The sequence below is a fragment of the Nannospalax galili genome, unplaced genomic scaffold (genome assembly GCF_000622305.1).
Source record: "Nannospalax galili isolate Female #2095 unplaced genomic scaffold, S.galili_v1.0 scaffold2045, whole genome shotgun sequence".
NCBI classification, from domain to species: Eukaryota; Metazoa; Chordata; class Mammalia; order Rodentia; family Spalacidae; genus Nannospalax; species Nannospalax galili.
In genome coordinates this window covers 184,121-210,441 of record NW_008352658.1, presented here as the reverse complement: position 1 = coordinate 210,441, position 26,321 = coordinate 184,121, and the positions used below count along the sequence as shown (strand labels likewise).

General features: G+C 42.3%; 1 protein-coding gene across 1 annotated transcript; it reads right to left on the bottom strand.

Annotated features, from left to right (window-relative positions):
* Positions 1-1,133: 1,133 nt before the first annotated feature.
* Gja1 (gap junction protein alpha 1) lies at positions 1,134-16,520 on the bottom strand. Its single transcript, XM_008849814.3, has 2 exons — positions 16,320-16,520; positions 1,134-4,018 (listed from the first exon to the last, which is right to left on the bottom strand). Exon 2 carries the CDS (start codon positions 4,000-4,002, stop codon positions 2,854-2,856), a length of 1,149 nt encoding a protein of 382 aa, XP_008848036.1. The 5' UTR covers positions 4,003-4,018; positions 16,320-16,520; the 3' UTR covers positions 1,134-2,853.
* Between the last annotated feature and the right edge of the window lie 9,801 nt (positions 16,521-26,321).

Sequence of the window (26,321 nt, the reverse complement as noted above, 5' to 3'; positions counted from 1 at the left end):
CTACCCACCTCTGTAAGTGCTGGGATGAAAGACCTGTGCTTGCATAATTTTTGTGTGTAAATGGTGCTAAGAATTAAACCCATAATTTATTTATTTGGTCTTTGAGATAGGGCCTCTCTGTATCCCCAGCTGGTCTGGAACTCACTATGTAGACCAGGCTGGCCTTAACTCAGAGATGGGCCTGCCTCTGCCTCCACGTGCTGGGATTAAAGACATGTGCCTCCACGCCCCACTGAACCCATAACTTTGTAAGCACTAGGTGGGGTATCAATGAATCCAGACAGACTCTGAATTTTCTTGTTTGTTGAGACAGAGTCTCAGGTAGATACCATTGAGCTATACCCCTAGCTCCATTCTATCTTGCACTTTTTGAGACTGGGGCTTGCTAAATTGCTCCAGCTAGCTTCTAATTGCATCCTGCTGTGGTCTCCTGAGTAGACAGAATTACAGGCCTATGCCATAATGCCTGGCTGTGTAAAATTCTGAACTATGGAAAACAGATTATTGTCAATCACCTACTGAAAATCTACAGCATTTTACTTGATATGGTGGCACAAGCCTGTGATTTCTTAGCACCTGATAGGTAGTGTTAGGACCAGGAATTCATGCCTGGCTAGCTTCAACTACATAGCAAGTTTGAGGCCAGCCTTGGCTGTATAACCGCCCTTTCTCAGAACAAAAACAAAACACAAACAAAAACGGGGGGGTGGATAAGGAACAATTAAGAAGGAAAAAAAGCTGAGCGTGACCGATAAACCTGTAATCCCAGCACACTTGGAAATGGAGGCAGAAAGATCAGGAGTTCAAGGCCAGCTTGGACTACCCTATCTCAAAAAACAAATGGTTCAAGGTCTGCCTGGGTAGTTCAGTACTAGCCCATCTCAAAAAATATATATAAGACAAAAGGAACAGAACATAAAATTTCCCATTTCTGGAAGGATCTACATTGTATGCTTCTTGGGACAGGAAATCCAGTCATTCAACCATTCCTTATTAATGTCTCCTGCTTCTGCCTCCCAAGTGCTGGGATTAAAGAATTTTATTTACCAAAGTCCTTATAATCATTGATTATATCTTTGATAACCTTGAATAGATGCAGTAGGTAAGTTTAAAAATCATACAGGACATTCAGCTATCTTTATACTAAATTAAAACTTTATTGAATAAAGAACACTCTCCAGAGCACATGATTGGATGGGCTAGGTCTACGTTACATGCAATGAAGCTGAACTTGACAGTAGTTTAACATGGAATGTCAAACAAATTAGTATTTTTCTATTGTACAAAACCATTTATGTAGCTGACATGCAAGAAAAGTATGAAATTCAACATTCACCGATCATCTGTGATGAACTACAAAACAGGCACTCGAAGAAACTGGTAGATGTCTTTAGCATATGGTTCAAATAAATTAGTTACATGTGTACTACGGAAACCTCTTTCAACCCCTCTTGCATTCCAAATAAATTCTTAGTGCAAACAAAGTTGCTGGTCACGCTAAGACTGTCAAACTTGGAATACAAGTTTTGAATTAATGTATAGTTAAGTAGGACAAAACCAGAATACCAGTTACTGCAGAATTCACTTAGGCACTTGACTAGTCCACTCTAAGCATTTTTTCTAATTCTCTCACAATGACTAAAGCCTGTTTACAGTACTAAAATTCTATCATTCAAGCATCAATGATTATATTTCAGAGAAAGGAAATCATTCATTTCAGTAATAGCATTACTGCTACATTCTAAAAAAGAGAAAAAAATAATCACAATTAACAAAACCAGTATCCATAATAGGATACATGGGAAAAAAATATTTTAGGAAAAAAGTTGTGTTTGACTTGCACAGCAGGAATTATATAATGTAAACACCATATTGGCCCACACCACAAAAACCCATGAGGAAGGTTAATTTGAACACTGTGTGTGCATTAGATTCAAATCTGAAATTGTGAGTCTATACTGTATCTGCTTGTACCAATAATGAAAATAAAACACACTACACACACACCTGCACATACACACAGAGAAGTGATTGTTAAACATTGACCATGGCTTGCTTCCCTGATGCTAATTCAACAAGAAACCACTAAATGACATCCTATTTAAAAAATGTTGACAGAAACCATCCGGTGAACGTGAGGAGCAGCTGAGGAATGATGAACCAGTGATGGTGACGTGATGGTGGAACGGATGTGAAGAACCAGCTGAGATGCAAATGCATGGGAAATCTTTTTCTGTGAGCCTTGTCTGAATTTGTAATTGATAATCGGAATAAAAATATATATATATATTAGCATAAATCCATTGACGCCTGGAGGGTCAAGGCCTAGAAAGCTTACCTTCAAAGTGCAAATTTTAACAATGGAATGTTTTATCAGGGACAGGACAATGTTCTGTCTTTTTGTGCTGAAAGAAAATACAAAGTTGGGGAAGTATTTATTTGTGGCCAAAGCTATTTCAGTTTCTTGGTAAAACAAAGATAAAAAAACAAAGATAAAAATTATCACCCATTCTCTCACATATACAGAACCATTCTTAGGGGTATTGGCTGTGGGGGGAAGGAGAAAGCCCTTACCTATGTTCACCCAATGTGAATCTTATTTAGAATTTAAGCTCCTTGAATCTACTACATTAAATACCAGCATGTACCTCCCTTATCGCCACCTGCTCCACCCACCTATCCCAGACACCCCCAAAGAACCTAGGTATTGTAATGTCTTTGTTTACTAAGCCTCATGACTAAGGCTGTTGAGTACCACCTCTACCAAACAAAATGAACACCTCAGGTGCGCTTTCTATAGCACCTTTTCTTCCTCCTCCACAATGAGTGGCATCTTGATGCTCAAAAGCCTGGCTAGATCTCCAGGTCGTCAGGCCGAGGTCTGCTGCTGGCACGGCTGCTGGCTCTGCTTGAAGGTCGTTGGTCCACAATGGCTAATGGCTGGAGCTCATGTCCAGCAGCAATTTTTTTGGCATTCTGGTTATCATCGGGGAAATCAAAAGGCTGGGCGTGGGAGTTGGAGATGGTGCTTCCTGCCTGACCCATTCGATTTTGCTCGGCGCTGTAATTAGCCCAGTTCTGCTCACTCGCTTGCTTGTTGTAATTACGGCAGGAAGAATTGTTTCTGTCGCCAGTAACCAGCTTGTACCCAGGAGGGGACATAGGTGAGAGAGGAGCGGTTGGAGAGGAGCAGCCATTGAAATAGGCGTATTTTGGAGATCCACAGTCTTTAGAGGGGCTCAGAGGGCCAGTCGTGGCATGGTAAGGGTCACTCCTGCCCTTCACACGATCCTTAACGCCCTTGAAGAAGACATAGAAGAGTTCGATGATATTCAAGGCAAGAGACACCAAGGACACCACCAGCATGAAGATAATGAAGATGGTTTTCTCTGTGGGACGGGAGAGGAAGCAGTCCACCTGATGGGGGCAGGGGTCTCGTTTGCAGGTGTAGACGGCACTCAGGCTGAAGCCATAGATGTACCACTGGATCAGCAGGAAGGCCACCTCGAAGACCGACTTGAAGAGGATACTGATGATGTAGGTTCTCAGCAGGCCCCCTCTCATCTTCACCTTCCCGTGTTCTTCAATCCCATACTTGAACTTCTTGATTTCAATCTGCTTCAAGTGCATCTCCACGTTCACACCATCCGTCTGGGCCACTTTGAGCTCCTCCTCTTTCTTATTCAGTTTCTCTTCCTTTCTCATCACGTAGAACACATGAGCCAGGTACAGGAGTGTGGGCACAGACACGAATATGATCTGAAGGACCCAGAAGCGCACATGAGAGATGGGGAAGGACTTGTCATAGCAGACGTTCTCGCAACCAGGCTGCTGAGTGTTACAGCGAAAGGCCGACTGCTCATCACCCCAAGCTGACTCCACCGCTGTCCCCAGCAGCAGGATTCTGAAAATGAAGAGGACTGACAGCCACACCTTCCCTCCTGCAGTGGAGTAGGCCTGGACCTTGTCCAGGAGTTTCCCTAAGGCGCTCCAGTCACCCATGTCACCTGGGCAACTCCTGAGGGGGGAAAAAAAAGTGATTACAGACTGCAAATTGGTAGTTTCATATATGGCAGATTGTCTCATAGCTTTCTGGCATTTTTCAAACCCAAACAAACCTCAGGGGAAAATTCTATTGCATTTTCCAACCATTTTTCCAAAGATAAATTTAATTCTGAGAAGTGACAGCACCTGGGCCAGTCAACTGCAGCCTCAGCCAGTGGAAGATGCATTGCTGCACTGCCACCTTGCCATGGTACCAGCAGGGTGGTCTCTGCTAAGTGCCTCTGCTTACTTCACCTGTCTTGTAAATAAGGACAGTTCCTGCCTAGGAGGCCTGGGTCCGGATACATGTCTAAGCAAAGCGCTGATGTATTATTCAGAGAATAGGTGTATAAGAATTAAGGTAAGGCTGTCCAAGGACACACCTAGCAGCAAACCTTGGTTCCCAAGATACTAGGATGTACCATTTTATTCCTAGTTTTACTCTAATTTTACTCAAGCTTGCAATTTGTGCATATTCTGTATTAAGGTTATCTATAAATCTCTCTCTTCCTCCCCTTCTTTGACAGGGTCTCTACTACTTAGCCTAAGCTGGTTTTGAACTTTCAGTCCTCCTGCCTCTGCCTCCAGAGTGCTGGGATCCCAAGCATTTGCTCCCAGTCCTAGCATGCTTCCCAGCATGAGAAAGGAGGACTGCTATGAGTTCGAGGCTAGCCCGAGACTGGTCCCAATTAAAAAACAAAGCAAAACAAAAAACAATAAAAACCGTAAGAATCCCTAAAGATGAAACACACACTACATTTCAACTGAATTCAATTCGTCTCAGTACCACTTAGTAGCTTGATAAATGAAAAAGGACCATGTCAGAGCATCTTCAAGCAAAGAACATTGGTTTTCATCTGTTTTGTTTGGTTGGTTTTGGTGTTTTTGAGACAGGGGTCTCCTTGTTTCTTCCTGTTGCTCCAGTTGGCCTCAAACTCACAGAGGCCTCCTTGCCTCTGCCTCCGGAGTGCTGGCACTAAAGATGTGCGCCACCATATCTGGTGGTTTTCTTTCTTTTTTTTAAAATGTTTTTTAAAATTGTATTTATTATTATTTTTATTTTATGCGTATGCGTGTATTGCCTGCATGTACGTAAGTGCACCCGTGTCGTGCTGTGCCCTCGGAGGTCAGAAGAGGCTGTCGGATCCCCTGGGACTGGAGTTACGGACAGTTGTTAGCTGCCTTGTGGGTGCTGGGATTCAAACACGGTCTTCTGCAAGAACAACCAGTGTTCTTAACCGCTGAGCCATCTCTCCAGCCCCACATCTGGTGGTTTTCAACTTTTGATGTTTTATCTTTTACGGTTCTCTTACTGGGCTTCGGGCCCTTGAGCCTATATATTTGCCTAAGGTTAAAGTACCATGTATGTAGCCAGGTGTGATGTCTCAACATCTGGAATTTTGCTCTCAGAGGATAGAAAAAAGAGGCTCACTATAAATTTGAGGCCAGCCTGGCCCCACATAGTGAGACATTACTACGGCAATCACTGCACCAAATTATGTAAGGTTTATCATCTACAGAGGCAAAGGAAATGTTATGTTTAGTAACTGAGATGATTGTATGGATTTTCTACTTTGAAATAAGCTGCACTTAGGATTAGTCACAGAATGTGAACTATCACTTTAGCTTCTGGACAAAGACACTTGATTGGAATTCAATCCATTCACTTTAGTTCACACAAAAAAGACAAAACAAACAAACAAACAAACAAACAAACAAACAAACAAAAAACCAAAGCAGGGCTGGCAAGATGGCTCTACCCAGTGAAGGTATGTGCTGCTAGGTAGCCTGACAACCTGAATTTGAACCCCGAGATTCACATGGTGGAAGGACAGGACCAGACTTACAGAAGTTGGCCTCTGACCTCCACATGTGCATATCAACAAACATGCACACACACACAAAATAAGTGCAATAAAAACTATCAAAACCCAACACATGTATCAAACACACACACACACACACACACATACACACCACTGGACATAGTGATATATGCCTATAATCTCAGCACTTGGGAGGTGGCGGCAGGAGGACCAGAATTTCAGTCAGCTTCAGCTATATGTAGGTATTTAAGTCCAGCCTAGTTTACACATGATACCCTGTCTCAAAAACAACTACCTTACACACCTTTTTTTTTTTTGTCTCTTTGAGACAGGGTCTCCCTGTAGCCCCAGCTGGCCTGGAACTTGCTATGTAGACCAGGCTGGTCTTGAGCTCACAGAGATCCACCTGCCTCTGCCTCCCAAGTGCCAGGATTAAAGACCCTATACACTTTTAAACCTAGGACGTCTCTATTGACTTGAAAAGAGACCAGTCTTTAGAACTGACATGGATCACAGAAGTTACCCAATCAATTTATGCTTCTAATTGCCATTGGTCTGTTTACATTAGGAAAACTGGGGTTCTAGAGATATTGAAACAGCTGTCTGTATGCTCAGAAGACTTATGGTCCTTAGACCCAAGCATGCCAGTGAGCACACACTGGCTTTAAATGTTGGATACTGGGGCGTCCATGTGCTGATATACACAGTCTAAAAGGATTAGAGCCTGGGACAAAGTAACAGCAGGCATAGGCTTGTTTTCAGCAGAGTATTATCAATTGGAGGGTTTCAGAAAGGATGAAGTAGTCAGAGGTCACTCAATAATTAAAAACAAGCAAAATAAAGACTTTTTAGGAATTAATAAATTTGGAATTGTGTAACAAAAGTAGGACTATGGAGGTTTCTTATAAACAAATGTGCCCACTATCTGAACATAAAGGAGGTCTCATCTGCTGAACTACAGACATTTATATATTCCTTGAACTCCAGGGGAGTTTTCTTCTGTACCATCCATTACATTTCTATCTAGTGACTATGTGGCCCTGGAAGAATGAAGTGGAAATCCAACCTAAGATTTTCTGGATGGCTGATCCATCAAGTTACACTATGCACCAACGAGCAGTCAAGGGGTTCATTAAAAAAAATAATAATATAAGCTGGGCATGGTGTCACATGCCTGTTATCCCAGGACTTGGGAGGCAGAGGTAGGCGGATCTCTGAGTTCGAGACCAGCCTGGTCTACATAGAGTTTCAGGCCAGTTGGGGATATAGGGAGACCCTGCTTCAAAAAGATAAAACAAACAAACAAAACCCCAATTTCACACATATACATAATACCCTTCGATCATACTCCCCTCCCCCTTGAACCACTTCTTCCCAGCAAGTCCTCTTTTAATTCTCTCTCTCTCTCTCTCTCTCTCTCTCTCTCTGTGTGTGTGTGTGTGTGTGTGTGTGTGTGCGCACGTGCATCTAATTAGGTTTGCTTGCATGATCATTGGTGGAGATTACCTACTTGAGCAAGAACAACTTATCACTGAGGAATGAGACTCCCCATCTCCCAGATAGCAACCATTAACTGTCTATAGAGTTCCTGAGGGAGGGGTGGGTTTAAGAACCTCTCCCATCTCCAGAGGTACATTTCATGATGGCCAGAGACAGGTGCCAAAGAACACTGGACTAAGAGCAGGAGGTGGGTGAGCAGGCCCACAGAAAAAAATGACTTTCGGGAAAAAAAAAGTTTTCTCAATAGTCATAAACAAAAGGCTTCCTCCTATTTTTAGAAAGTTCATTTCAGATATTGAAATGACAATTCAGAAAGTGAAACTGTGGTGTGAAGATAGTCAAACAAGAGCAAATGCTGGCAGAATCCACAGAGTTAAATAGCTAAGGGAGGCTTGAAGTAAAGGAAGCAATTTTAGTGTCAGTAGATAGTTTGATGGTGAGAGAGAGCATAAAAAAAAAAAAAAAAAAAAAAAAACACCCTATAATTTAGTAGAAAATACTAGCCAGGAACGAAGTACAGTCCACTAGGGTCAAACAAACATAACAGAATCTTTGGAGTTGTATCAATAGACAGTTTCTATGTGATGATGTGTAAATTGGCCCTAACTCTGTTTGTAAGGAATTATAATATTCTGCCAGGGTCATCTGCTTTTGCTCAGATATCCAATTGTTGGGGGGAAAATAACAAAAGCTATCAGGTATAAAATGATCATCTGTCTGCATCCATCAACACGTTCACATAGCAATAGATCAAGACAAAGAGGCAGGTCAGTAATACAGTCAGCACTTCCCTGCTCTTCCAAGTAATAAGGATGTGAGATGTTGATGGTGTGGCATTTCATTATTAAGTTCTTTTCTTGGGTGGGAGATCTTTTTTGAGACAGGGTTTCCCTGTAACCCCAACTGGCCTTGAACTCACTATGTAGACCAGGCTGGCCTCGAACTCACAGAGATCCACCTGCCTCTGCCTCCCAAGTGGTGGGACTAAAGGCATGTGCCACCACGCCCGGCTCATTAATCAAATTCTTTATATTCCGGAATAAGAAACTTGATTTTCATGTTATTCTTAGATTCCACAATATTCCTAGTACCAGAGCATGTGAACTGGGTCACTAGTCAGTTCTCTGGGTAGCAGTTTTTTTTTTTTTTTTACTGCACCAGCAATTTAATTGCAAAGTCTGTCTTTTCTTTAAACACCCACGCAGCACTCATTTGCATTAATGAGTTATAGTCTTTCATCTGAATAAGATATGAATTACCCAATTGGACACCTTAGCTCCTGTAACATGCAGACACCCGTCATTACCATTATCACAGACATCATCAAATAGCATTTAATATGATGTCTCATCTTGTGACTCTAAGCAGGAGGTACCAGATATAGTTAACTTTCTGCTTTTAGTTGCTCACCTTGTCGCCAAACTTTTTTTTGAGGGGGGCTGTCTTTTTGAGACAGGGCCTTCCTGTAGCCCCAGCTGTCCTGGAACTCACTATGTAGACCAGGCTGGCTTTGAACTCACAGAGATCCGCCTGCCTCTGCCTCCTGAGTGCTGGGATTAAAGGTGTGCGCCACCATGCCCGGCCAAAATATTTTTTTAAAAAAAGAAAAATGAATGCCCTTTTATAAGGGCACGATTATGTTTACAGAATCCCTGGCACTGATTTGCAGACTGCAGATGGCATTCTTATTACTAGGAGACAGGTGCATGCTTTACTTGCTACAAGAGGAAACAGGCTTTGTGTGTGTTCATACCTTTATTTCTTTAAAAAGAATTATTTTTAGCTGGGCGTGGTGGTGCATGCCTTTAATCCCAGCACTTGGGAGGCAGAGGCAGACGGATCTTTGTTGAGTTCAAGGCCAGCCTGGTCTACATAGTGAGTTCCAAGCTCCAGGACAGCTGGGGCTACAAGGAGACCCTGACTCAAAAAGAAAAAAAAAAAAAAATTTTAATGTATTTTTCTATGAGTGTATTGCCTGCATGTATATTAAGTTCACTCATGTCATAAAATGCTTACAAAGGTAAGAGGGCGTTGGATTCTCTGAAACTGGAGCTACAGACAGTTGTTAGCAGCCATGGTCTAAATTAAGGGTTTGTCATGCAAAGTTCTTATTAATTACAAGTTCTTTTTCTTTCCTTGAGTCAGGATCTTATGTAACCCAGGTAATTCTCAAATTATATAAGGTGGCTTGAATTTCTGATTCTCCTTCCTGTATCTCCAGGAGTGCTGGGATTACACTACTTGTAATCACTCTCCTGATTTACAACCCCAGTTCCTAGTAACAGATTGTTGACAGCAGCTGGGTTTTCCTTCTAGTACCTTCTGTCTCCCATCTCAGATCACTTCCCCTACTTTCCACAGTCTCCTATACCAGATGCTCAAAAGTTACAGACACCCAATGCATCCTGCCCGAGGACACCCTGATCCCCTTTATAGTGGTTCCCAAACCACACCAGCTACACAGCAGCATTTACTGACATATATGCCTGCCCTCATGAATGGAATCAAACTAAACTTCTGGAGGGTGGGGGTAAGTAAGGTCTGAAGTTGGTTTTCATTTTTTTATTACTATTTAAAACAAATGTCCTGGGCGTTCTAAAGTTTTATAGGCAAGCAGGCAAACGGGTTCCTCAGAAGTTTGGGTGTTTTCCTGAGTAGGGGAACATCAGGAGGAGAGAGGGTCTGAGTGTCTCAATGTTCAATCTGAGGTGAGGAGCACAGGGGTAGCTGCTCTGCAGCACCTAGGAACTGAGGTCACCCTTGGCTCCTCTGATCCTTGACATTCATTCCCTGAGATCACAGGAATGAAACTCTTTAATCCATAGGAGTTGTCTTAAAAATAAAGCTTAAGGTCTTACTAAGCAGCCCTGGGTGACCTGGAATTCAAGATCTGCCTGCCTCTGCTTCCAGGATGCTGAGATTAAAGGTGTGCTCCATAACATAGGGCAAAGCCTAAATTTTAAATTACCTGAGTGTCCCTTTCCCTGGAGCTTTAAGAACCATCCTGTAAAAGCTACAGCCAAATATGCCTGTTATTAATATTCTAAAATTCATTACATATCGAAACAGTTGACGTTTAATAAAATTTTCCCATAGACAGCTACAACGATGAGTAAGAAATAAAAGCAAATAAAATTACTGATAATTACTGGTAACTAAAGTGAGGTTTGATATCTATTATCTTTTTTTTTTTTTCCTGAGGCTGGTTCTCACGCAGCCTAATCTACCTAGCCTTGAATGTGCTTTGTAGCTGAGGTTGACGTTGAACTCTTACTCCTCCTGCCTTCACCTCCCCAGTGCTAGGATTACAGGTGTGTGCCCACCATCATCTTGCTCTGTTCCCCCCCCCCCCCCGGAAGGGTCTATTCCTGTAGCCCCAGCTGGCTCTGATCTCTCCTGAGAGCAATCATCATATAATGACTGAACGTAAACTTAGAAATGAAGGTCATTAATACTTTAAATAAAATTATACCATCTAAATGCTCAAAACAATGTCTGTGGAAGTTCTTGAAACCATTTAATGGGAGATTTAATCACTGCTCAGTGTGCAGATTCCCCCACCCACTCCCTTTTATAAAGCCAGTGTGTGGACATATAGTCCAGGCTGGCCTGGAACTCCCCCATCCTTCTCCCTCAGCCTCCCAAGCGCTAGGATTACAGGATTACACACGTGGGCCACTAGACCCAGCTATTTGTGTATATTTTTAATGTTCTAAATCCCAATATTTAGGCTCCTGAAACTAAAATATAAATCTTCCTACCATTTTAAAAAATCTTGTAAGGCCCCTTGTCATGATACTAAATGCTCAGTTGTGACTTTCTACATCCATTTCCAACCACAGCCAGATAGGTTTGGCTTTTGGAAATTTTAACCTGACATATAGTCAATATACCCGGATTTAATCCACAGATAGGCTGTCTTCAGAGTGTAATCAGACTAGGAGCGCTTCATCCTCCTCCTGCCATCCCTGCTATTAGCCTGATTTCACCTCTTTTCAGTTTTCCTGTCACTCTGCTGTTCTGCATAGTCACCTCAGCTCGGGCCGGTTGCTCCACACTTAGTGGCTTTTCCTCTAGTTTCTGGTCTCACCTCATTAGCCAACTTTTCCTGAACAGGAAGTGTGAAACAGTAGCATCCTTTCCCAGGTCCTGTCATTTCCTGCCCCCACCCCATTATTTTAAACAGTTTGAGCTCTGCTCAACACAGCATTTGCTTGCTTGTCTCCCTGCCCACTGCTACACCTCAGAGTGAGAGATGCTACAGAAATCTCTGTGGAATAAATCACAGAGGACTATCTGCCAGGGCATGGTGGCTTACATCTTTCATCCTAGCACTCGAAGGCAGAAGTAGGAGATCTCTGTGAGTTTGAGGCTAGCCTGTGCTACACAGTGAGACTGTTTCAAAAACATATAAATAAATAGTACTAACTAAATAGTACTATCTATCTTCAGGCATGATGGTTCACACCAGTAATCTCAGCACTTGGGGGGCTGAGACAAGAGGATTGCCACAAGTTTGAGGCCAGAGTGCGGTTTACAAAAGCAAGACTCTGACTCAAAAAACAATTTTTTTCTTTTGAGACAGGGTCAAGAATCATGAAGATGGGAGAAAAGTAGAACTCTAAAGGGAAGAACAGAACTGATATTAACTCCAGTTAACACAATATCACTACAAAGTTTGAGTCTCCAGGCATGAGGTGATTTGAATTCAGTACCACTGAAAACACCTCTAGTTCATCAGATAAGACTCAACCTTAACATACAGCAAGAGAGCAAGCCTTGACAGATCTTGTCAAGCAAATGTATTCTATGTAAATATCCGTTTCACATTCTGACACTTGTTTCCGGTTGAGGATCCCCAATTCCATTGTAAAGGAATCCTCAACATTCCTATTCTCATAGGCTTTGGCAGAAGATACAGAAAACGCTCTTTCTTCTGCTCTTTTACACTCTCATCACAAGGTCAACTAACACCAGCATCCAGAGAATGAGGAAGATGGTGACCCAAGAGACACACATCTATCTTCCCTCACACACCACCTGCCATTCAATCTCCCCCTACAAACTGGTTTCTCAGTTAGTTTAGGAGTGCCAGAAGGAAAAAAACAAAACAGTCAGAAGCTGCAGATTAAAATCCATATTCAACTATAATCTGAAAAACGTGCAGAAACACCTATCATTTTTGGATGTTTCCTATGCTTTCAACCTCACACAAGCCTCCAAATTGATAGTTTTTACTACACAATCCTGTTATTTTGTGAACATATAAATACACCTTTAGGATGGTCATATACACATTAAGAAGTCTATTTGCCTCAACAAGCACGGAATGAGATAACTCGTGTATGTGTGAGACTTTTAGTAAGACTGCGGTAATATTTAGCAATGTTTCTTTAAAGGATCTGTAGATGTAGCCAGGCATGTTGATGCTCACTTTTAATCCCACCACGCAGGAGGCAGAGTGAGGCAGATCTCCATGAGAGAGGCCAGCCTGGTCTCTATAGCCAGCTGTCTCAAAAAGATGCCCCCCCCAAGGATGTGTAGATTTCGCTAATTTATCTTCTAATATTAGTATCTTTCTCTTTAGTCAAAGACCAACTAAAACCATTTAAACAGTGTATTTTCTAAAAACGTAGACAGTTTAGGAAAACTGAGATGTGAAATTTAGTTTAGGCAACTTCATAAAGGACTAACTGTGGTTTGAATTTCAGCAAAACTTTTTGCTGCACTTGGGAGGCAGAGGTAGGTGGATCTCTGAGTTCAAGGCTAGCCTGGTCTACATAGTGAGTCCAGGCCAGCTGGGACTACAGGGAGACCCTGTATTTAAAAACCAAAAACAAACAAAAGACATTTTGTGCACACACTTCTTGGTAGTGGCATTAGAATTAAGACAGTTGAAGTGGAGAATTTAACCAGTTATCTCAAGAATTAAAAAAAAAAAATTACCCCACCCCTAAAGAGCTGATTTTTTTTTTTTTTTTTTTTTTTCCAGAAGGGTCTCCTTGTTGCCCCAGTGGTCCTAGAACTTGCTTTGCAGACCAGGCTGGCCTCCATCTGAGATTCTGAAATCTGCTTGCCTTTGTAAAAGGCTGCACCACCAAGCCTGGCTGAAGTTTTTTAGACTTGTGTCTACAGTGAATGTTGACATTAATGATCACACAAAGTTTTTACTTTTTCTCTCCTGAGCTGAGCAGAATAACCCTGAACACATCCAGGAAAACAGATTCTTGAAGGGAAGTCAAAACAACAGGAAAGGTGGAGTAGTAAGTATTAATCACGGGTGACTCTCGAATCAATCCCTTCCCTCGGGGTACATAAAGCTTCTATGGTTCACACCAAGCTACACCTCTGCATATTGCCATAAATTTAAGATACAACTATCACCAGCTCTCAGTCTTTTTCTATGCAGGAATTGGAAACATCTAAGTAACAAAGCAATCTCCCATATCTGAAAACGCAGCCTTTCCAAGTTTGCTGCTCTATCTTTAGAAGCAAACTTCCCATGGAAGATCAGCAATTTAAGAATCACAACTGCAAAGGAACTGAGAGGATGTGCAGCCATGATGACAAAGAACTTTAAAAGGTATTAGAGATCGCGGAAAGTGTTTAGACCATGAAGAAAAGGCAAAGCAGAACTACTGGGAGTTCCAGGCAAGGGTCAGGTGGCTCCTGTACCCTGACTCTGGACGTGCAAATATTTCACACTCAGGGGACACACATTCCAGCAATTCAGACTTCAACACCTCATCAGGACAGAATGTACTTTCTCAGACTGGGCTCATTTTCACTCAATTTGGCCTACCCAGTAGGATTAATTACTCTGCCCCCAAGGGTATTTTATATCGTCACTGGCATATTTTATTCTATAGCCTTTTATTTTCAGCAGTCCTCCTAAAAAAATATCTTTTTTTCACAATAGGCAGAGGCGTAGCTTGGTATGAAGCATAGTTCCTCATCGGACACTACTGACTGAGTTCAAGGTTATCCAGTACTATTTTTTGGGAGTGGGGTAAGATTAACCAACTTTCGTGTCCTTACTACCATGGTTCAGGAACAATGGAAATTAAACCCCCTTCAAACCCAGCCCGGTAGGTTTTTAGCTCTCAGCAGCCGTCCATCCCACCCGCACGGAGCACCTGGAAGGGAAAGGAAGACACCCTGGGGGTGCCAGGAGGATGTGCGGGGGTCGGGGAGCGCCCGTGGGACGCTGTAGTCGAGATGCTGTCCGTTGGGTGGACCAGAGAGGGCCGGGAAGGCGAGCCGCTGCTCGGAACTCAGGTTTGAATTTCCCAATCCTGAACGGATTGGCTTCAGCTCACGTCAGTAGCTCACGCAGGGTTTCTCGAAGGGTCTTCCTTGCCCCTCCTTTCTCCGCCCCGCCTCGTTCTTGGAGAGTTTCAAGAACTTCCACAAGTGTTACAAGAGCAATTTACCGGCACCGGAACTCCTAAGGTATTCAGATTTCCTTCCCACAACCGTGCTCCCAAGTTTGGCGGGGCGCGGGGGAGTGAAAAGGGGCTGCGCGAAGAAGGGTGAGAAATCAGATTGACAACTTTAATTAAGTCAATGACTTGCTCTTTGACCGTTTGGCTGGGAGCCCGCCCTTCCTTCCCCTCCCCCTGGCAGCTGCAGAGCTCGGAGGCGCGGAGGGCGGACTTGAAAGGCTTGGAGGGAACATCCATCTGAAAAGCCCGGAGGCTGCGGGCAGCGGGAGCGAGGGAGTTCAGGATGCTTTAAGATGGCAGGAGGCGCCTCGCGCCTAGCCTCCGCAAAGCTCCCATTTCAGGTGATCTTCAGCCTCATCTGGGGAAAAAACCTCAGGAGATACTCGCTCCAAAAACCGTAATTACTTCGGTCTAGATTTGGAACGAATAGAATGAACACGGGCCAAAAACATATGGCTGTTTTTCCTCTCAACAGAAACCCGTTACCAATAAAAACATCTTGTAAGATGGACCCCTTTAAAACAGCACATCAATTAAAGTCATCTCTACTGCTTAGCATCCCCGTAGCTCCTACTCAAAAACTGTCCCAAGAGCTCCGAAGTCTGTTACAGGTCCCCGCAGGCGGGGGGAGGGGTAGCTCCCGGTAAAGAAGGACTTAAGAAACCTTTTTCCCTCTTCTTTCCAGAAGCTCGCGTTTTAGCAGTTGATTTTAGAAAAGCATCCTGGCACACACTCTTTCTAAACGTCTCTACCTCAAAATGCCCCGTAAGTCACCACCACCTCCATTCAAAATTTCTCATCTCCGGAGATGCCAACGTGGTCGAGTAAAAAGCTGCAGTGTGTGCTGAGGGGCTGAGAGCTTAGCACAGCGCCCGGACTGCACAAAGTAACTGTTGGCCTCAAAACTTTCTCTGATCTACTTATCTTCTGGTTTAATGGTGAAAATTCTAAGAAGGAACCACGTGGAAGTCAAATAGCTACGGTGTTTTAACAAAGCACTTTGTTTCAAAAGAAGTTTATTTCTCAAGGCTACAGAACATCAATCAGATTTCCATATGAAAAAGCATGCTGTGTGCAACACTATAGGCAGCAAGTTAAGCATACTAACACTTTTGTTTTTGTTGCGTCAGTTAAACTCCGAACCTCAGCTCCCAACCCCCCCACAACCCCCCCCAGGACACCTATACCATTGGTGACTACAAAAATGTTAAGTAAAATTAGACTCTAAAACAAAGCCCCCCCCCCCCCATCCAGTAAATTAGCTCTTTACTCCCTTTGGAAAAGCTTGAACCTTTTACCTGTTGCATGGTCAATAACTTTTTAAACAGCCAAAATAGAAATTCTGTAAGATTTTAACATGGAAATTACAGAAGCACTTTTTAAGTTCACCATTCTTCTTACAGTATCATAAATCAAAGTGACAACACATTTAGAAACTACAATAGATAAGTTTTACTTGTAGGAAAGAAGCTAATAGGTAAAATGAGTTTTTTTCAAAACTTACTCGCTCGCTTAATGGAAGTGAAGTAGGCGCGCCAAAGTGGTGGAACTCCTTGGAGGATGAAGTCAAATGAAAAGGCAAGTTCAGGCACTCAGACCTGTCTATTTAAAGTTTAAAAGTCTGCTGCTGTTTGGTACTTTCCTCACGCCTTCCCCCTAATGAAAGAAAAGTGCTGATACCTCGTAAAAGCGTTTTTCTAACTTGGAGCACAGAGCTTTTAAAAGTTTCAAGCCACTGACTCAACTGGAAGGAGGGGCTTAGGAAAAAGGGGCGGGAAGAAGGAAAGGCGGGGAGGAGGTGCAGTGGAGGCTGACTGGTGTGGGGCAGAAGAGCCCGAGGAGAGGCCAGATCAAGATAAAGTTGTGTAAAAGTGCTGACGAGAAAAAACAAAACAAAACACGGGATACATAGACACCACCACTGGGAGTGAGTCCTCACAGATTCAAAACGCCCGGTTTTAGTACTTGTTTCACCAAGAGACCAGAGACAATGAGAAGTTGTATATTTGAGGTTACATTTTCCAAAGTAAAAAAGAAAAAAATGCAATAAATCAAAATGGGGAAGACGAGGGTAGCCAGTGCAGGCTTGTTTTATGTTGACCAAGGTGTGTGAAGTGTGAGGTGGGTGGGAGTGATCTTATGACCTAATTCCCTTCCTCCTAAACACTGACAATTAACAAAGGAAATAAATGGTGGAGATGGGAAGAAGCTTCACAACAGACATATATGTCTCCCCTACCCAGCCTCCAATTTCCGAACTGCCTGAGGCAGCATGGAGATAAATATTTTATATTATGAATAACTGAGGTGTGAAGTGTGAGGTGGGTGGGAGTGATCTTATGACCTAATTCCCTTCCTCCTAAACACTGACAATTAACAAAGGAAATAAATGGTGGAGATGGGAAGAAGCTTCACAACAGACATATATGTCTCCCCTACCCAGCCTCCAATTTCCGAACTGCCTGAGGCAGCATGGAGATAAATATTTTATATTATGAATAACTGAGTTCATAGATCACACACACACACATACACACACATACACACACACATACACACATACACATACACACACATATGATTTTGACTGAAATTTTGATATGCCCTCTACCAGATCTCCCAGGATCTGAAAATTCCTGTTTCAGGCCTGTACATGCCGGCACCCTAACATTTAAATCTGCAGTGAGATGTCAGAATTTATTTTTCCCAAACAAATGCAACTCGAGTTGCTCAATGCATTAGAGTTGCATAAAGTAGATCTGAAAACTTCATCCCTCCCTCAGTCATGTCCGTCCGAAGCCCATCAGGAGGAGTGCTTTCTGCCTGGTGACCTCAGATGGGCATTTTCTGACTTTGTGCTTCTCCACACGATTCATGGTTCTTTCCACAGATCTGACAGGGTTTATGAAGGCCTGAGTCATGAGGCCTCATTCCTAGGGTGGGCAGCTCCTTTGAGGACTCCCAGATGCCCTAAAAGAGGACTGTGGTGGGACAACTCCCATAAACAGGCTTCGGTGATGCTCCTGGAGTTGGGCAGGGAAACTTCTTGGCCTTTGCACTCAGCAAAGAAAGCCTAGGCATCCATTGATGTTGCTAAACTTTTCTCACTAATGCAGACATTAGAACCAGGCAGGATGGCAAGAGTTTCCTAGTAAAGACTTTCCCTAACTTCACTCTCACTGAAATGACTAATAAGATATCATATGAAATGTCATTGTTAAGACACAGCTGTGCTTTCTTACTTTTGATTATCCTATTCTTTAGGGTATGTTTTTCTTTAAGTTAAAGAAGGGGAACATAATGTTATAGAAGTAGAAATTGTAATCTGATTTCCAAGGCTTCAGGTTTGAACTTGTATTTATATTGTTCTTTCATTTTAAATTAGTCTGTTGTTTTGTCTTAAGTAAAAATTATTGATTAAAAATATAATTAAAACATTTTTTAAGGACAGTATCTCATTGTGTAGCACTGGCTGACCTGGAACTTGCTACGTAGACCAGGCTGGCCTAGAGGTCACAGAGATTGTCTGCCTCTGCCTCCTGAGTGCTGGGATTGAAGGCGTGATGTTTCTGCTACTCACTGATATAAGAGTCATCTAAAAGAGTTTGCTAAGACAGACATTTAACACCCTTACATTTTTTCTATTCATCTCAAAATTCCAGAAATTTGTATTTGGAAACAAAGGTTTAAAAAAAAAAGTGAAGTAATTTCCCCTATTAGGAAGTACAACAGGCAGGTATGGTGGTCAATGCCTCTAATCCCAGCACTTTGGAGGCAAAGGTAGAAGGATCTCTGTGAGTTCAAGGATAGCCTGGTCTACATAGAGAGTTCCAGGTCAGCACTAACAAACAAAATTCACAAACAAACCTAAACAAACAGTTGGTGTTGAGAGGGATGCTATGGTCTCTGTCTATAGTCCTAGTTATTTGGGAGTGAGAGAGGAGAATTAGCTGAGACCAAGAATTTCGAGGAAGCCGAGGGAATAATAGAAACCGGTCTATAAATTTTTTTTTTTTAAAGGATCTGAAGGGTATTATAATGTTATGATCGAACAGCAATGAGCTACAAATGTAAACTACTGTGCTAACAGAGAGAAAGGAAGGTAGAATCATCAGAACCTGGTGGTAGATACAGGTGTGGGAGAACAAGAAGGAGAGGAGATGGAGACTGATTTTGAAGTTTTAATTGGGAAAATATTACTAAAAGGGAGCTAGAAAGAGCCTCATTTTCTTGAAGATACAATAATTTCACTTTGTAATATCTTAGGAGGAAGGACAGAAATGCCCAGGTAAAAATATCTACTCGCGTTTAAACTGTGGTGTTCAGTTAAAATTGTAAGATCTCTGGTTAACTGAGAAGAACTGATACTTGAGGCCACAGGTTCAGGTATGTTTACTGAAAGATGGAATGCGGGCAGTGTATCTACAAGACAAAGCACACAGCTTGAGTGGATTTTCTCCAGTGCAGACAAAGAAAATGAATGACAAAAGACAGTAAAGTCTGGGAAAGAAGAAAATATCACTTGCCAGGGGGCCCTCTAAGTCTTTAACTTTGAAAGGAGAGTTACTCATTAAAAAGGAGAGTGAATGCAGACCCGGAGGAAAATGAAATGTTGGGATTGAGAGAGAGAGCTTGAAGCTTGTTTCTCATAGTGAGTGAGATTATCACCTGACTGTGAAGTATCTCTTCAGGAATTAAAAAGGATCTGTAATAGAATGAAGGAGCTATCTAAGACTGGGAGGGTCTAGCATGGCTGTGCCTTGGGATAAGATACCATTATTAGAGGGCTTTTGTTGTCCATTCATGATCCTCCTGCCTCAATTCCAGGCCTGGGATGTAGGAGTAAGCAGCAGCTTGGCTGGTTTAGATTTCCTTCAGCATCAGAAAAATCTTTTATACACATCAAATTTCCATTTTAACTAATATTTATGAGTCAGCAAGGAAGGAGTGAACATGAACTTGGAGCTCAATAGTATGCAAATGTGGACGTGCTTTACTTAACACCGGTCAACCAGCCAGAAAAGGTGCTTTTTTTAGTGTGACTTTTGGACAGCCACATTTCCTTAAGAATAGTGACTTCCCAGCCAAACTGAACTAGAATCCTTTTTCAACAGTAAGTTTTTGAAAGCTGACAATTTGTTTCTTAGCTGTGGAGAGCTAAGAAAACTTGTTTTTCCTTAAGTAGCAATCTGTCATCCTTGAAGACAATGTAAAGATCAAAGTTTGACTCCACCTAAGTAAAATTGCAACAAATTTTTATAGCTCACATTTATCTCCAAACGAATGATACGGTGGTGGAGCTACACCAAAAAGTATTTGTAAAAGGAAGGGAGAATTTGTTTTGTTTTGCTTCGCTTTGTTTTGTTGAGTGGTAAAGAGGCCTCATCGTGCATAAATGTGTCTCTAGCTCCATCTTCTGTACAGAGTGAAAAAGAATGTCAAAAGTAACTGGCTGACCCTCAGAGACACCCACACCCAAGCTTTCTCTTAATCCTTTTGCTTAATTAAAATTTATATAAGAATGCCTTTTAGCAAACCTCAACTCTGCTTAAAGGAAAGAAGGAACTGTAAGCCATCTACCGTTTCTTGTTTGTTTACTTTTTGGTATCAATGTATTTACGAAGGTTAGTTAATTTTTTATGATGGCTTATGAATTTTTTATTTTTTTTTTTATTTAGTTTTTTTTTTTTTTTTTTTTTTTTTTTTTTGTATTTTTGAGACAGGGTCTCCCTGTAGCCCCAACTGTCCTGGAACTCACTAGGTAGTCCACAAAGATTTGCCTGCCTCTGCCTCCCAAGTGCTGAGATTAAAGGCGTGCACCACCACTCCCGGCCTTCAGTAAGTATTTCTTGTGTCTCAGGAACCAGGCTAGATGGCAGCCAGGATTTTTAAATTATGGGGTTAGAATAAAAACAGTATCAAGGTGAACTTCACTGAAAGTCTTCGAGTTTTCTTAACAGGATTTTGGAAAAGCAAGCACGTAACAGTAGGGGGAAAAATGTTGATTTGGTGTTCCAAAAGGGAGTATACTTTTTTCTTTATAATTACACAGAGAAGCACTATTTTTTTTTTCTTTTTCTTTTTTTCTCTCTCTCTTTTTTTTTTTTTTTTTTTTTTTTTTTTTTTTTGAGACAAGTTCTTGCTATGCAGCACTGGTTGGCCTTGAACTTGCTATGTGGACCAGGCTGGTTTTGACCTCACAGAGATCCACCTACCTTGGCCTCCCAAATGCTTGGATTAAAGGTGTGCACCATCACATCTAGGGAGGTGCTTTTTAAAGAATTCTGTGAATAGGGGGCTGGTGAAATGGCTCAACGGGTAAAGGCATCTGCCACCAAGTTTTATAACCTTCGTTCAATCTCTGGGATCCACATGGTAGAAGGAGAGAACTGACCCACAAGTGGTCCTCTGGCCTCGACGTAGGCATACCCACAAACATACAAAAACAAACAAACAAACAAATAAATGTAATAAAAAGCCCACATGCACCCACATAAACACACATACACATGTTAAATGAATAACTGATAAAATAATAAGAGTCCTATGAATAGTATGTCCCACCCTATCTAGAAGTTTGGGTTTTGTTTTTGTTTGTGATGGGATTCCCAGATAACCCAGGCTATCTCTGAACTCACTATGTAGCTGACGATGACTTGAGCTCCTCAAGCATTAGGATTACGGGCATGTACCACCATGCCCTCCTCAAAACTAGAAGTTTGGAATCTGAAACTCTTGATTTTATACATCTATGAGTTTGATTATATAAAAAGGAACAATGACCAATTACCTTGAGCTGATCATTACACATTACACATTAAAACATCACACTGGGTGCTGGAGAGATAGCTCAGAGGTTAAAAGCACTTGCTGCTCTTGCAGAGAACAAGGGTTCAGTTCCCAGCATCCACAGGATGGCTAACAACTGCCTCAAACCCCAGTATCAAGGTATCTGATGCCTTCTTTTGGCCCCTGAAGGCACTGCACGTACATAATACACTTACATATATGTAGCAAAACATTAATACACATAAAATTAAAAACAAAAAATCACACCATATCCTACAAATGAGTACAATTAGTATATCAATTAAAAATAAAAATACCTTTAGAAGAGGGCTAGAGAGATGGTTAGAGTTTAAGAGTTCTTGCTGCTCTTCCAATGGACCCAAGTTCAGTCCCCAGCATTCATGAAGGACAGCTCACAACAGCCTGTAACTCTAGCTTCAAAGATCCAGCGCCCTCTTCTGGCCTCCACTGGCAATCACACAAATGTAGCATTCATTCACACACATGTACATAAACAAAAATAATAAAAACAAATATTTACAGGATTAAAAATCTGTATCTTAAAAAGGAAGAGACAGTACCCTTCTCTTGGAGCCCTGCCCATTCTCTGGAGTTTTCCACACTTTCCCTTAATAAGCCTATGTTTGTTCTGCTAAAAAAAAATGAATGAAAGAATGAGTGAATGAAGAAAGGAAGAGAAAACACATTTTGCACTAATTGATAGTCTAATATAGATATATAAAATTCCTAGACTATTGTGCTGGATAGTTTTAGTGCCAACTTGACACACCTAGGTTGAGGGAGTCTCAATTGGGAATTTCCCATGTGATGTGGGAGGGCCCAGCCCACTGTGGGTAGTGCTCCCCCCCTGGGCAAGTGGGCTTGTGTTGCATAAGAAAGCAAGCTGAGCAGGAGCCAGGAGCAAGCCAGTAAGCAGCGCTCCTCCATAACCGGTGCTTTAGCTCCTGCCTCCAGGTTCCTGCCCTGAGTTCCTACCTTGGGTTCCGGGATGAAGCTGGGAGATGTAAGACAAATAAACCCGTTCCTCCCCAAGTTGGTAGTGGTCAGAGTGTTTTGTCACAGCAATGGAGAAACAAACTAGGACAACTATACTAGAAATTTTAGTCTGCTGATTATTTGGCAAATGAAAAAATAATTTCCTGTTGTAGGTTAGATCACATGAACATTATTCAAAGATTTAAAAATCATTCAATAAGACAGTTACCTGTTCTGTGTGCTACTTGCTGTTGTTTTATGTCCAACATAGCACCTAATGCACTGGAAACGGAGAAAACAAGAGAGAGCATTCTATGTGTGGAAGTGATCCTTGGGTGTGGATTTTTTTTTTTAAACAACTTTTTTAAATATTTATTTTATTTTTTTATTTTATGTCTATGAGTGTATTGCCTGCATGTATGTGAGTGCACCCGTGTCGTGCAATGCCTTGGAGGTCAGAAGAGGGCTTCGGATTCTCCTGGAACTGGAGTTAAGGATGGTTTGTAGCCACCATGTGTGTGCTGGTTGGTAATCGAACCCGGGTCCTCTGCAAGAGCAGTCAGTGCTCTTAACCGCTGAGCCATCTCTCCAGCCCCGGGTGTGGATTTTTAAGAATGTGAGCCAGTGTATGATTAAAATAACAAACTGGGGAACAAAATTATTCACATGTATTTAATTGAATCAAAAAAAGAAAGAAAGAAAGAAAGAAAGAAAAAAGATTTAGCATTGCTTTAAAAGTCAGCTGAGATAAAAATTCCCCAATGAAATATTTACAATGCTTGGTTATAGCACCACTTACCAAAGTCGTTAAAATGCCTTTCTGTTGTATGTCTTAGTTGGTTTTGGAACACAGGAAGAGGACCTATGGACAGCTTTATACAGTACATGTTCTTTATGGAAAACAAGTTTTATAGAGATTTCATCTAGTATAATGTGAAACAACGTAATTATTTCTAAGAAATCATGCATCATAATAACTACAAATTCTATATGTATTAAAAAGAAACAAAGTCCAAATAAATGACTAAAGTTAAAAAAAAACAAGCCAAGGTTGGTGATGTGTACCTTTAATTCCAGCTTTTAGGAAGCAGAGGCAGGCTGATCCCTGTGAGAGCAAAGCCAGCTGGGCAGGGAGGTCCAGGCCAACTGGGGCTATAGGGACCCTGTCTCAAAAAGACAAATCACCACCACCAACAACAAGATATTGTAATCTTAGACTTCAGAGTAAGAGAGCAAACTAGAAGCTGCCTCAGCATAAGAAATAGACTCTCCTGGGTGTGGTGGCGCAGAGGCAAGTTCGAGTTCGAGACCAACCTGGGAGAGAGAGAGAGAGAGAGAGAGAGAGAAAGACTCTGGTAGATGAGAGAGAGAGAGAGAGAGAGAGAGAGAGAGAGAGAGAGAGAGACTCTGGTAGGGGTTGAGGGGAGTCCGGTGGCACAGGCCTTTGATCCCAGTCCCTGGGAGGCGGGAGCAGGTGGCTCTCTCTGAGGGTTTCAAAGTGAGAAAGAAATTCAGAAATTCCCAAAGGTAGTAACAGAACAAAGGGAAACTCCGGAGAAAGACAACACACCAAAAAGAAGTAAAGTACTCTGAACTTCGTTCCAGCAGCATTGCTTCTGAAGGTTTCAAAGTGAGAAAGAAATTCAGAAATTCCCAAAGGTAGTAACAGAACAGAGGGAAACTCCGGAGAAAGACAACACACCAAAAAGAAGTACTCTGAACTTCGTTCCAGCAGCATTGCTTCTGGGTGGATGGAGGGGGGACCGAGCCTCATTCAGAGGTAAGCCATTTGACGCTGCTGAAAAGACACTGTCAGTCCTAACCTGGAGATAAGCCCACAGCCCTCACAAGCCTCAAAGCCTGCGGGGTTTGACAGTTGGAGAAGAATCTCGTTTTGTCACTACGTCTGACTGGGGGGACGGAGGTAAGCCATTTGACGCTGCTGAAAAGACACTGTCAGTCCTAACCTGGAGGTAAGCCCACAGCCCTCACAAGCCTCAAAGCCTGCGGGGTTTGTTGAGACAGTTGGGGAAGAATCTCGTTTTGTCACTACGTCTGACTGGGGGGACAGTGATCAGTTGCCATCTTGAGAAGGAGCCTGTTGTTTAAAAGTGAGCTACCCTGGGACCTAAAAACAGGGGAAATACACCCAACAAATCGGGGAGCCTGGATTTAACCTACACAGCCCCAGGGTGAGAAACAGCCCTGGAAGTGGTTGTGGAGAAGGGGGTGCTGGTTGCTGACAAGTGCAGGCAGCAGGAGGTGGGGCTCAGGCAGGGCAGGGCAGGGCAGAGGAAGCCGGCCATGTCCACAGTGGCAGAGCAGATCTGAGAATCACCCTGGCTGTGAGAGCCCTGGATAGGTGATTCTCGGGCGCCACCTATCTGCGGAAGAGCCCCGAAGCTCGGAAGCTCCTGCCAGGCTGGGTGATTAATGCTGAAAGTCTAGAAGGTGAAAAAGACATGTCCTCCACCTAAAGTGGATGCTTCTCACACTCCCAACGCCCCAGGGAGCATGAAGTGGAGGTGAGAGCCCCCACCTAGCCGGCAGAAGCCAACTGCGGCCAGCAGAGGTTCGGGGTAAGTAAAGAAGGGGAAGGTTGAAATGATCAGATGCTTGAAACGATAGGTGAAACAAGACTCTCTAGTTCAATTGCGCATCCCCTCGGCTACTTAGTGTGTACCTAAGTGACGGTCTCCAACTTCTGAGCCATACTTTGTTGTTTTTTTCCTGTTTTTTTTTTTTTTTCTGTTTTGACCCATTTGCTCCCTCACCCTTTTCTTTGAACCTTAAAAAAATAAAAACATTGATTGATTTTGTGTGTGTGCGTGTATGTATGCACACATATGTGCGTGCCTGTGGAAGCTACAGGGGGCCATCAGATCCCTTGGAGCTAGAGTTACAGGCATTTGTGAGCAGCTTCATGTGGGTGCTGGGATTCGAACCCCTGTCCTCTGATAGTGCAACAAGTAAGTGCTCTTAGTGGTGAGACATCTCTTCTTCTTCTTCTTCTTCTTCTTCTTCTTCTTCTTCTTCTTCTTCTTCTTCTTCTTCTTCTTTTTCTTCTTCTTTTTAACTAACATTTCACTTTATTTGTATTTAATGAAAAAAAAAAAAACACTTTGGGCTGGGACACAGCTCAGTTGCCAGACTGCTTGCTGTGTGTATGTGAGGTCCTGAGGAAAGGAAAGCTTTCATGTTTTAATTTCATATTCCTTTTTATATATTCATCCAGTTGGGCTATCTTTGTCCCTCGCCCCCTTTTTCTACTTTGGCCCTTTTTGTCCCCCTGCCCCTTCTTTCTACTATAACTTTAGTAGTATTTTGACCTTATCTTAATGTTTTTGGTTTTTTAAAGAAAAAAAAAATTTAACCTCTTTTTTATCTTTGTCTAATTTTGCTTATGCATTTTCTCATTACTGGGAGATCAAATTTTTCTTCTCTGTTTCTTACTTAGTTTTTCCTAATCTCTTGCTTTTTCCCTCCATCATGTCCTTCTCTGCACCTCTTCTTTGCCTCACTTCCCCTAAAGCATTTTTAGACCATTACATGCTCTACACCAGCTTTGCTATTCTTATTTTAAATTTCTTTTTGATTATTTATTTATTTATTTATTTTTGAGACAGTGTCTCCCTGTATGTAGCCCCAGCTGACCTGGAACTCACTATGTAGACCAGGTTGGCCTAGAACTCACAGAGATCCTCCTGCCTTTGTTTCATGG

Bases quoted from the DNA above. Each gene is read 5' to 3' on its own strand.
- Gja1 (XM_008849814.3), bottom strand. From the start codon at position 4,002: ATGGGTGACTGGAGCGCCTTAGGGAAACTCCTGGACAAGGTCCAGGCC.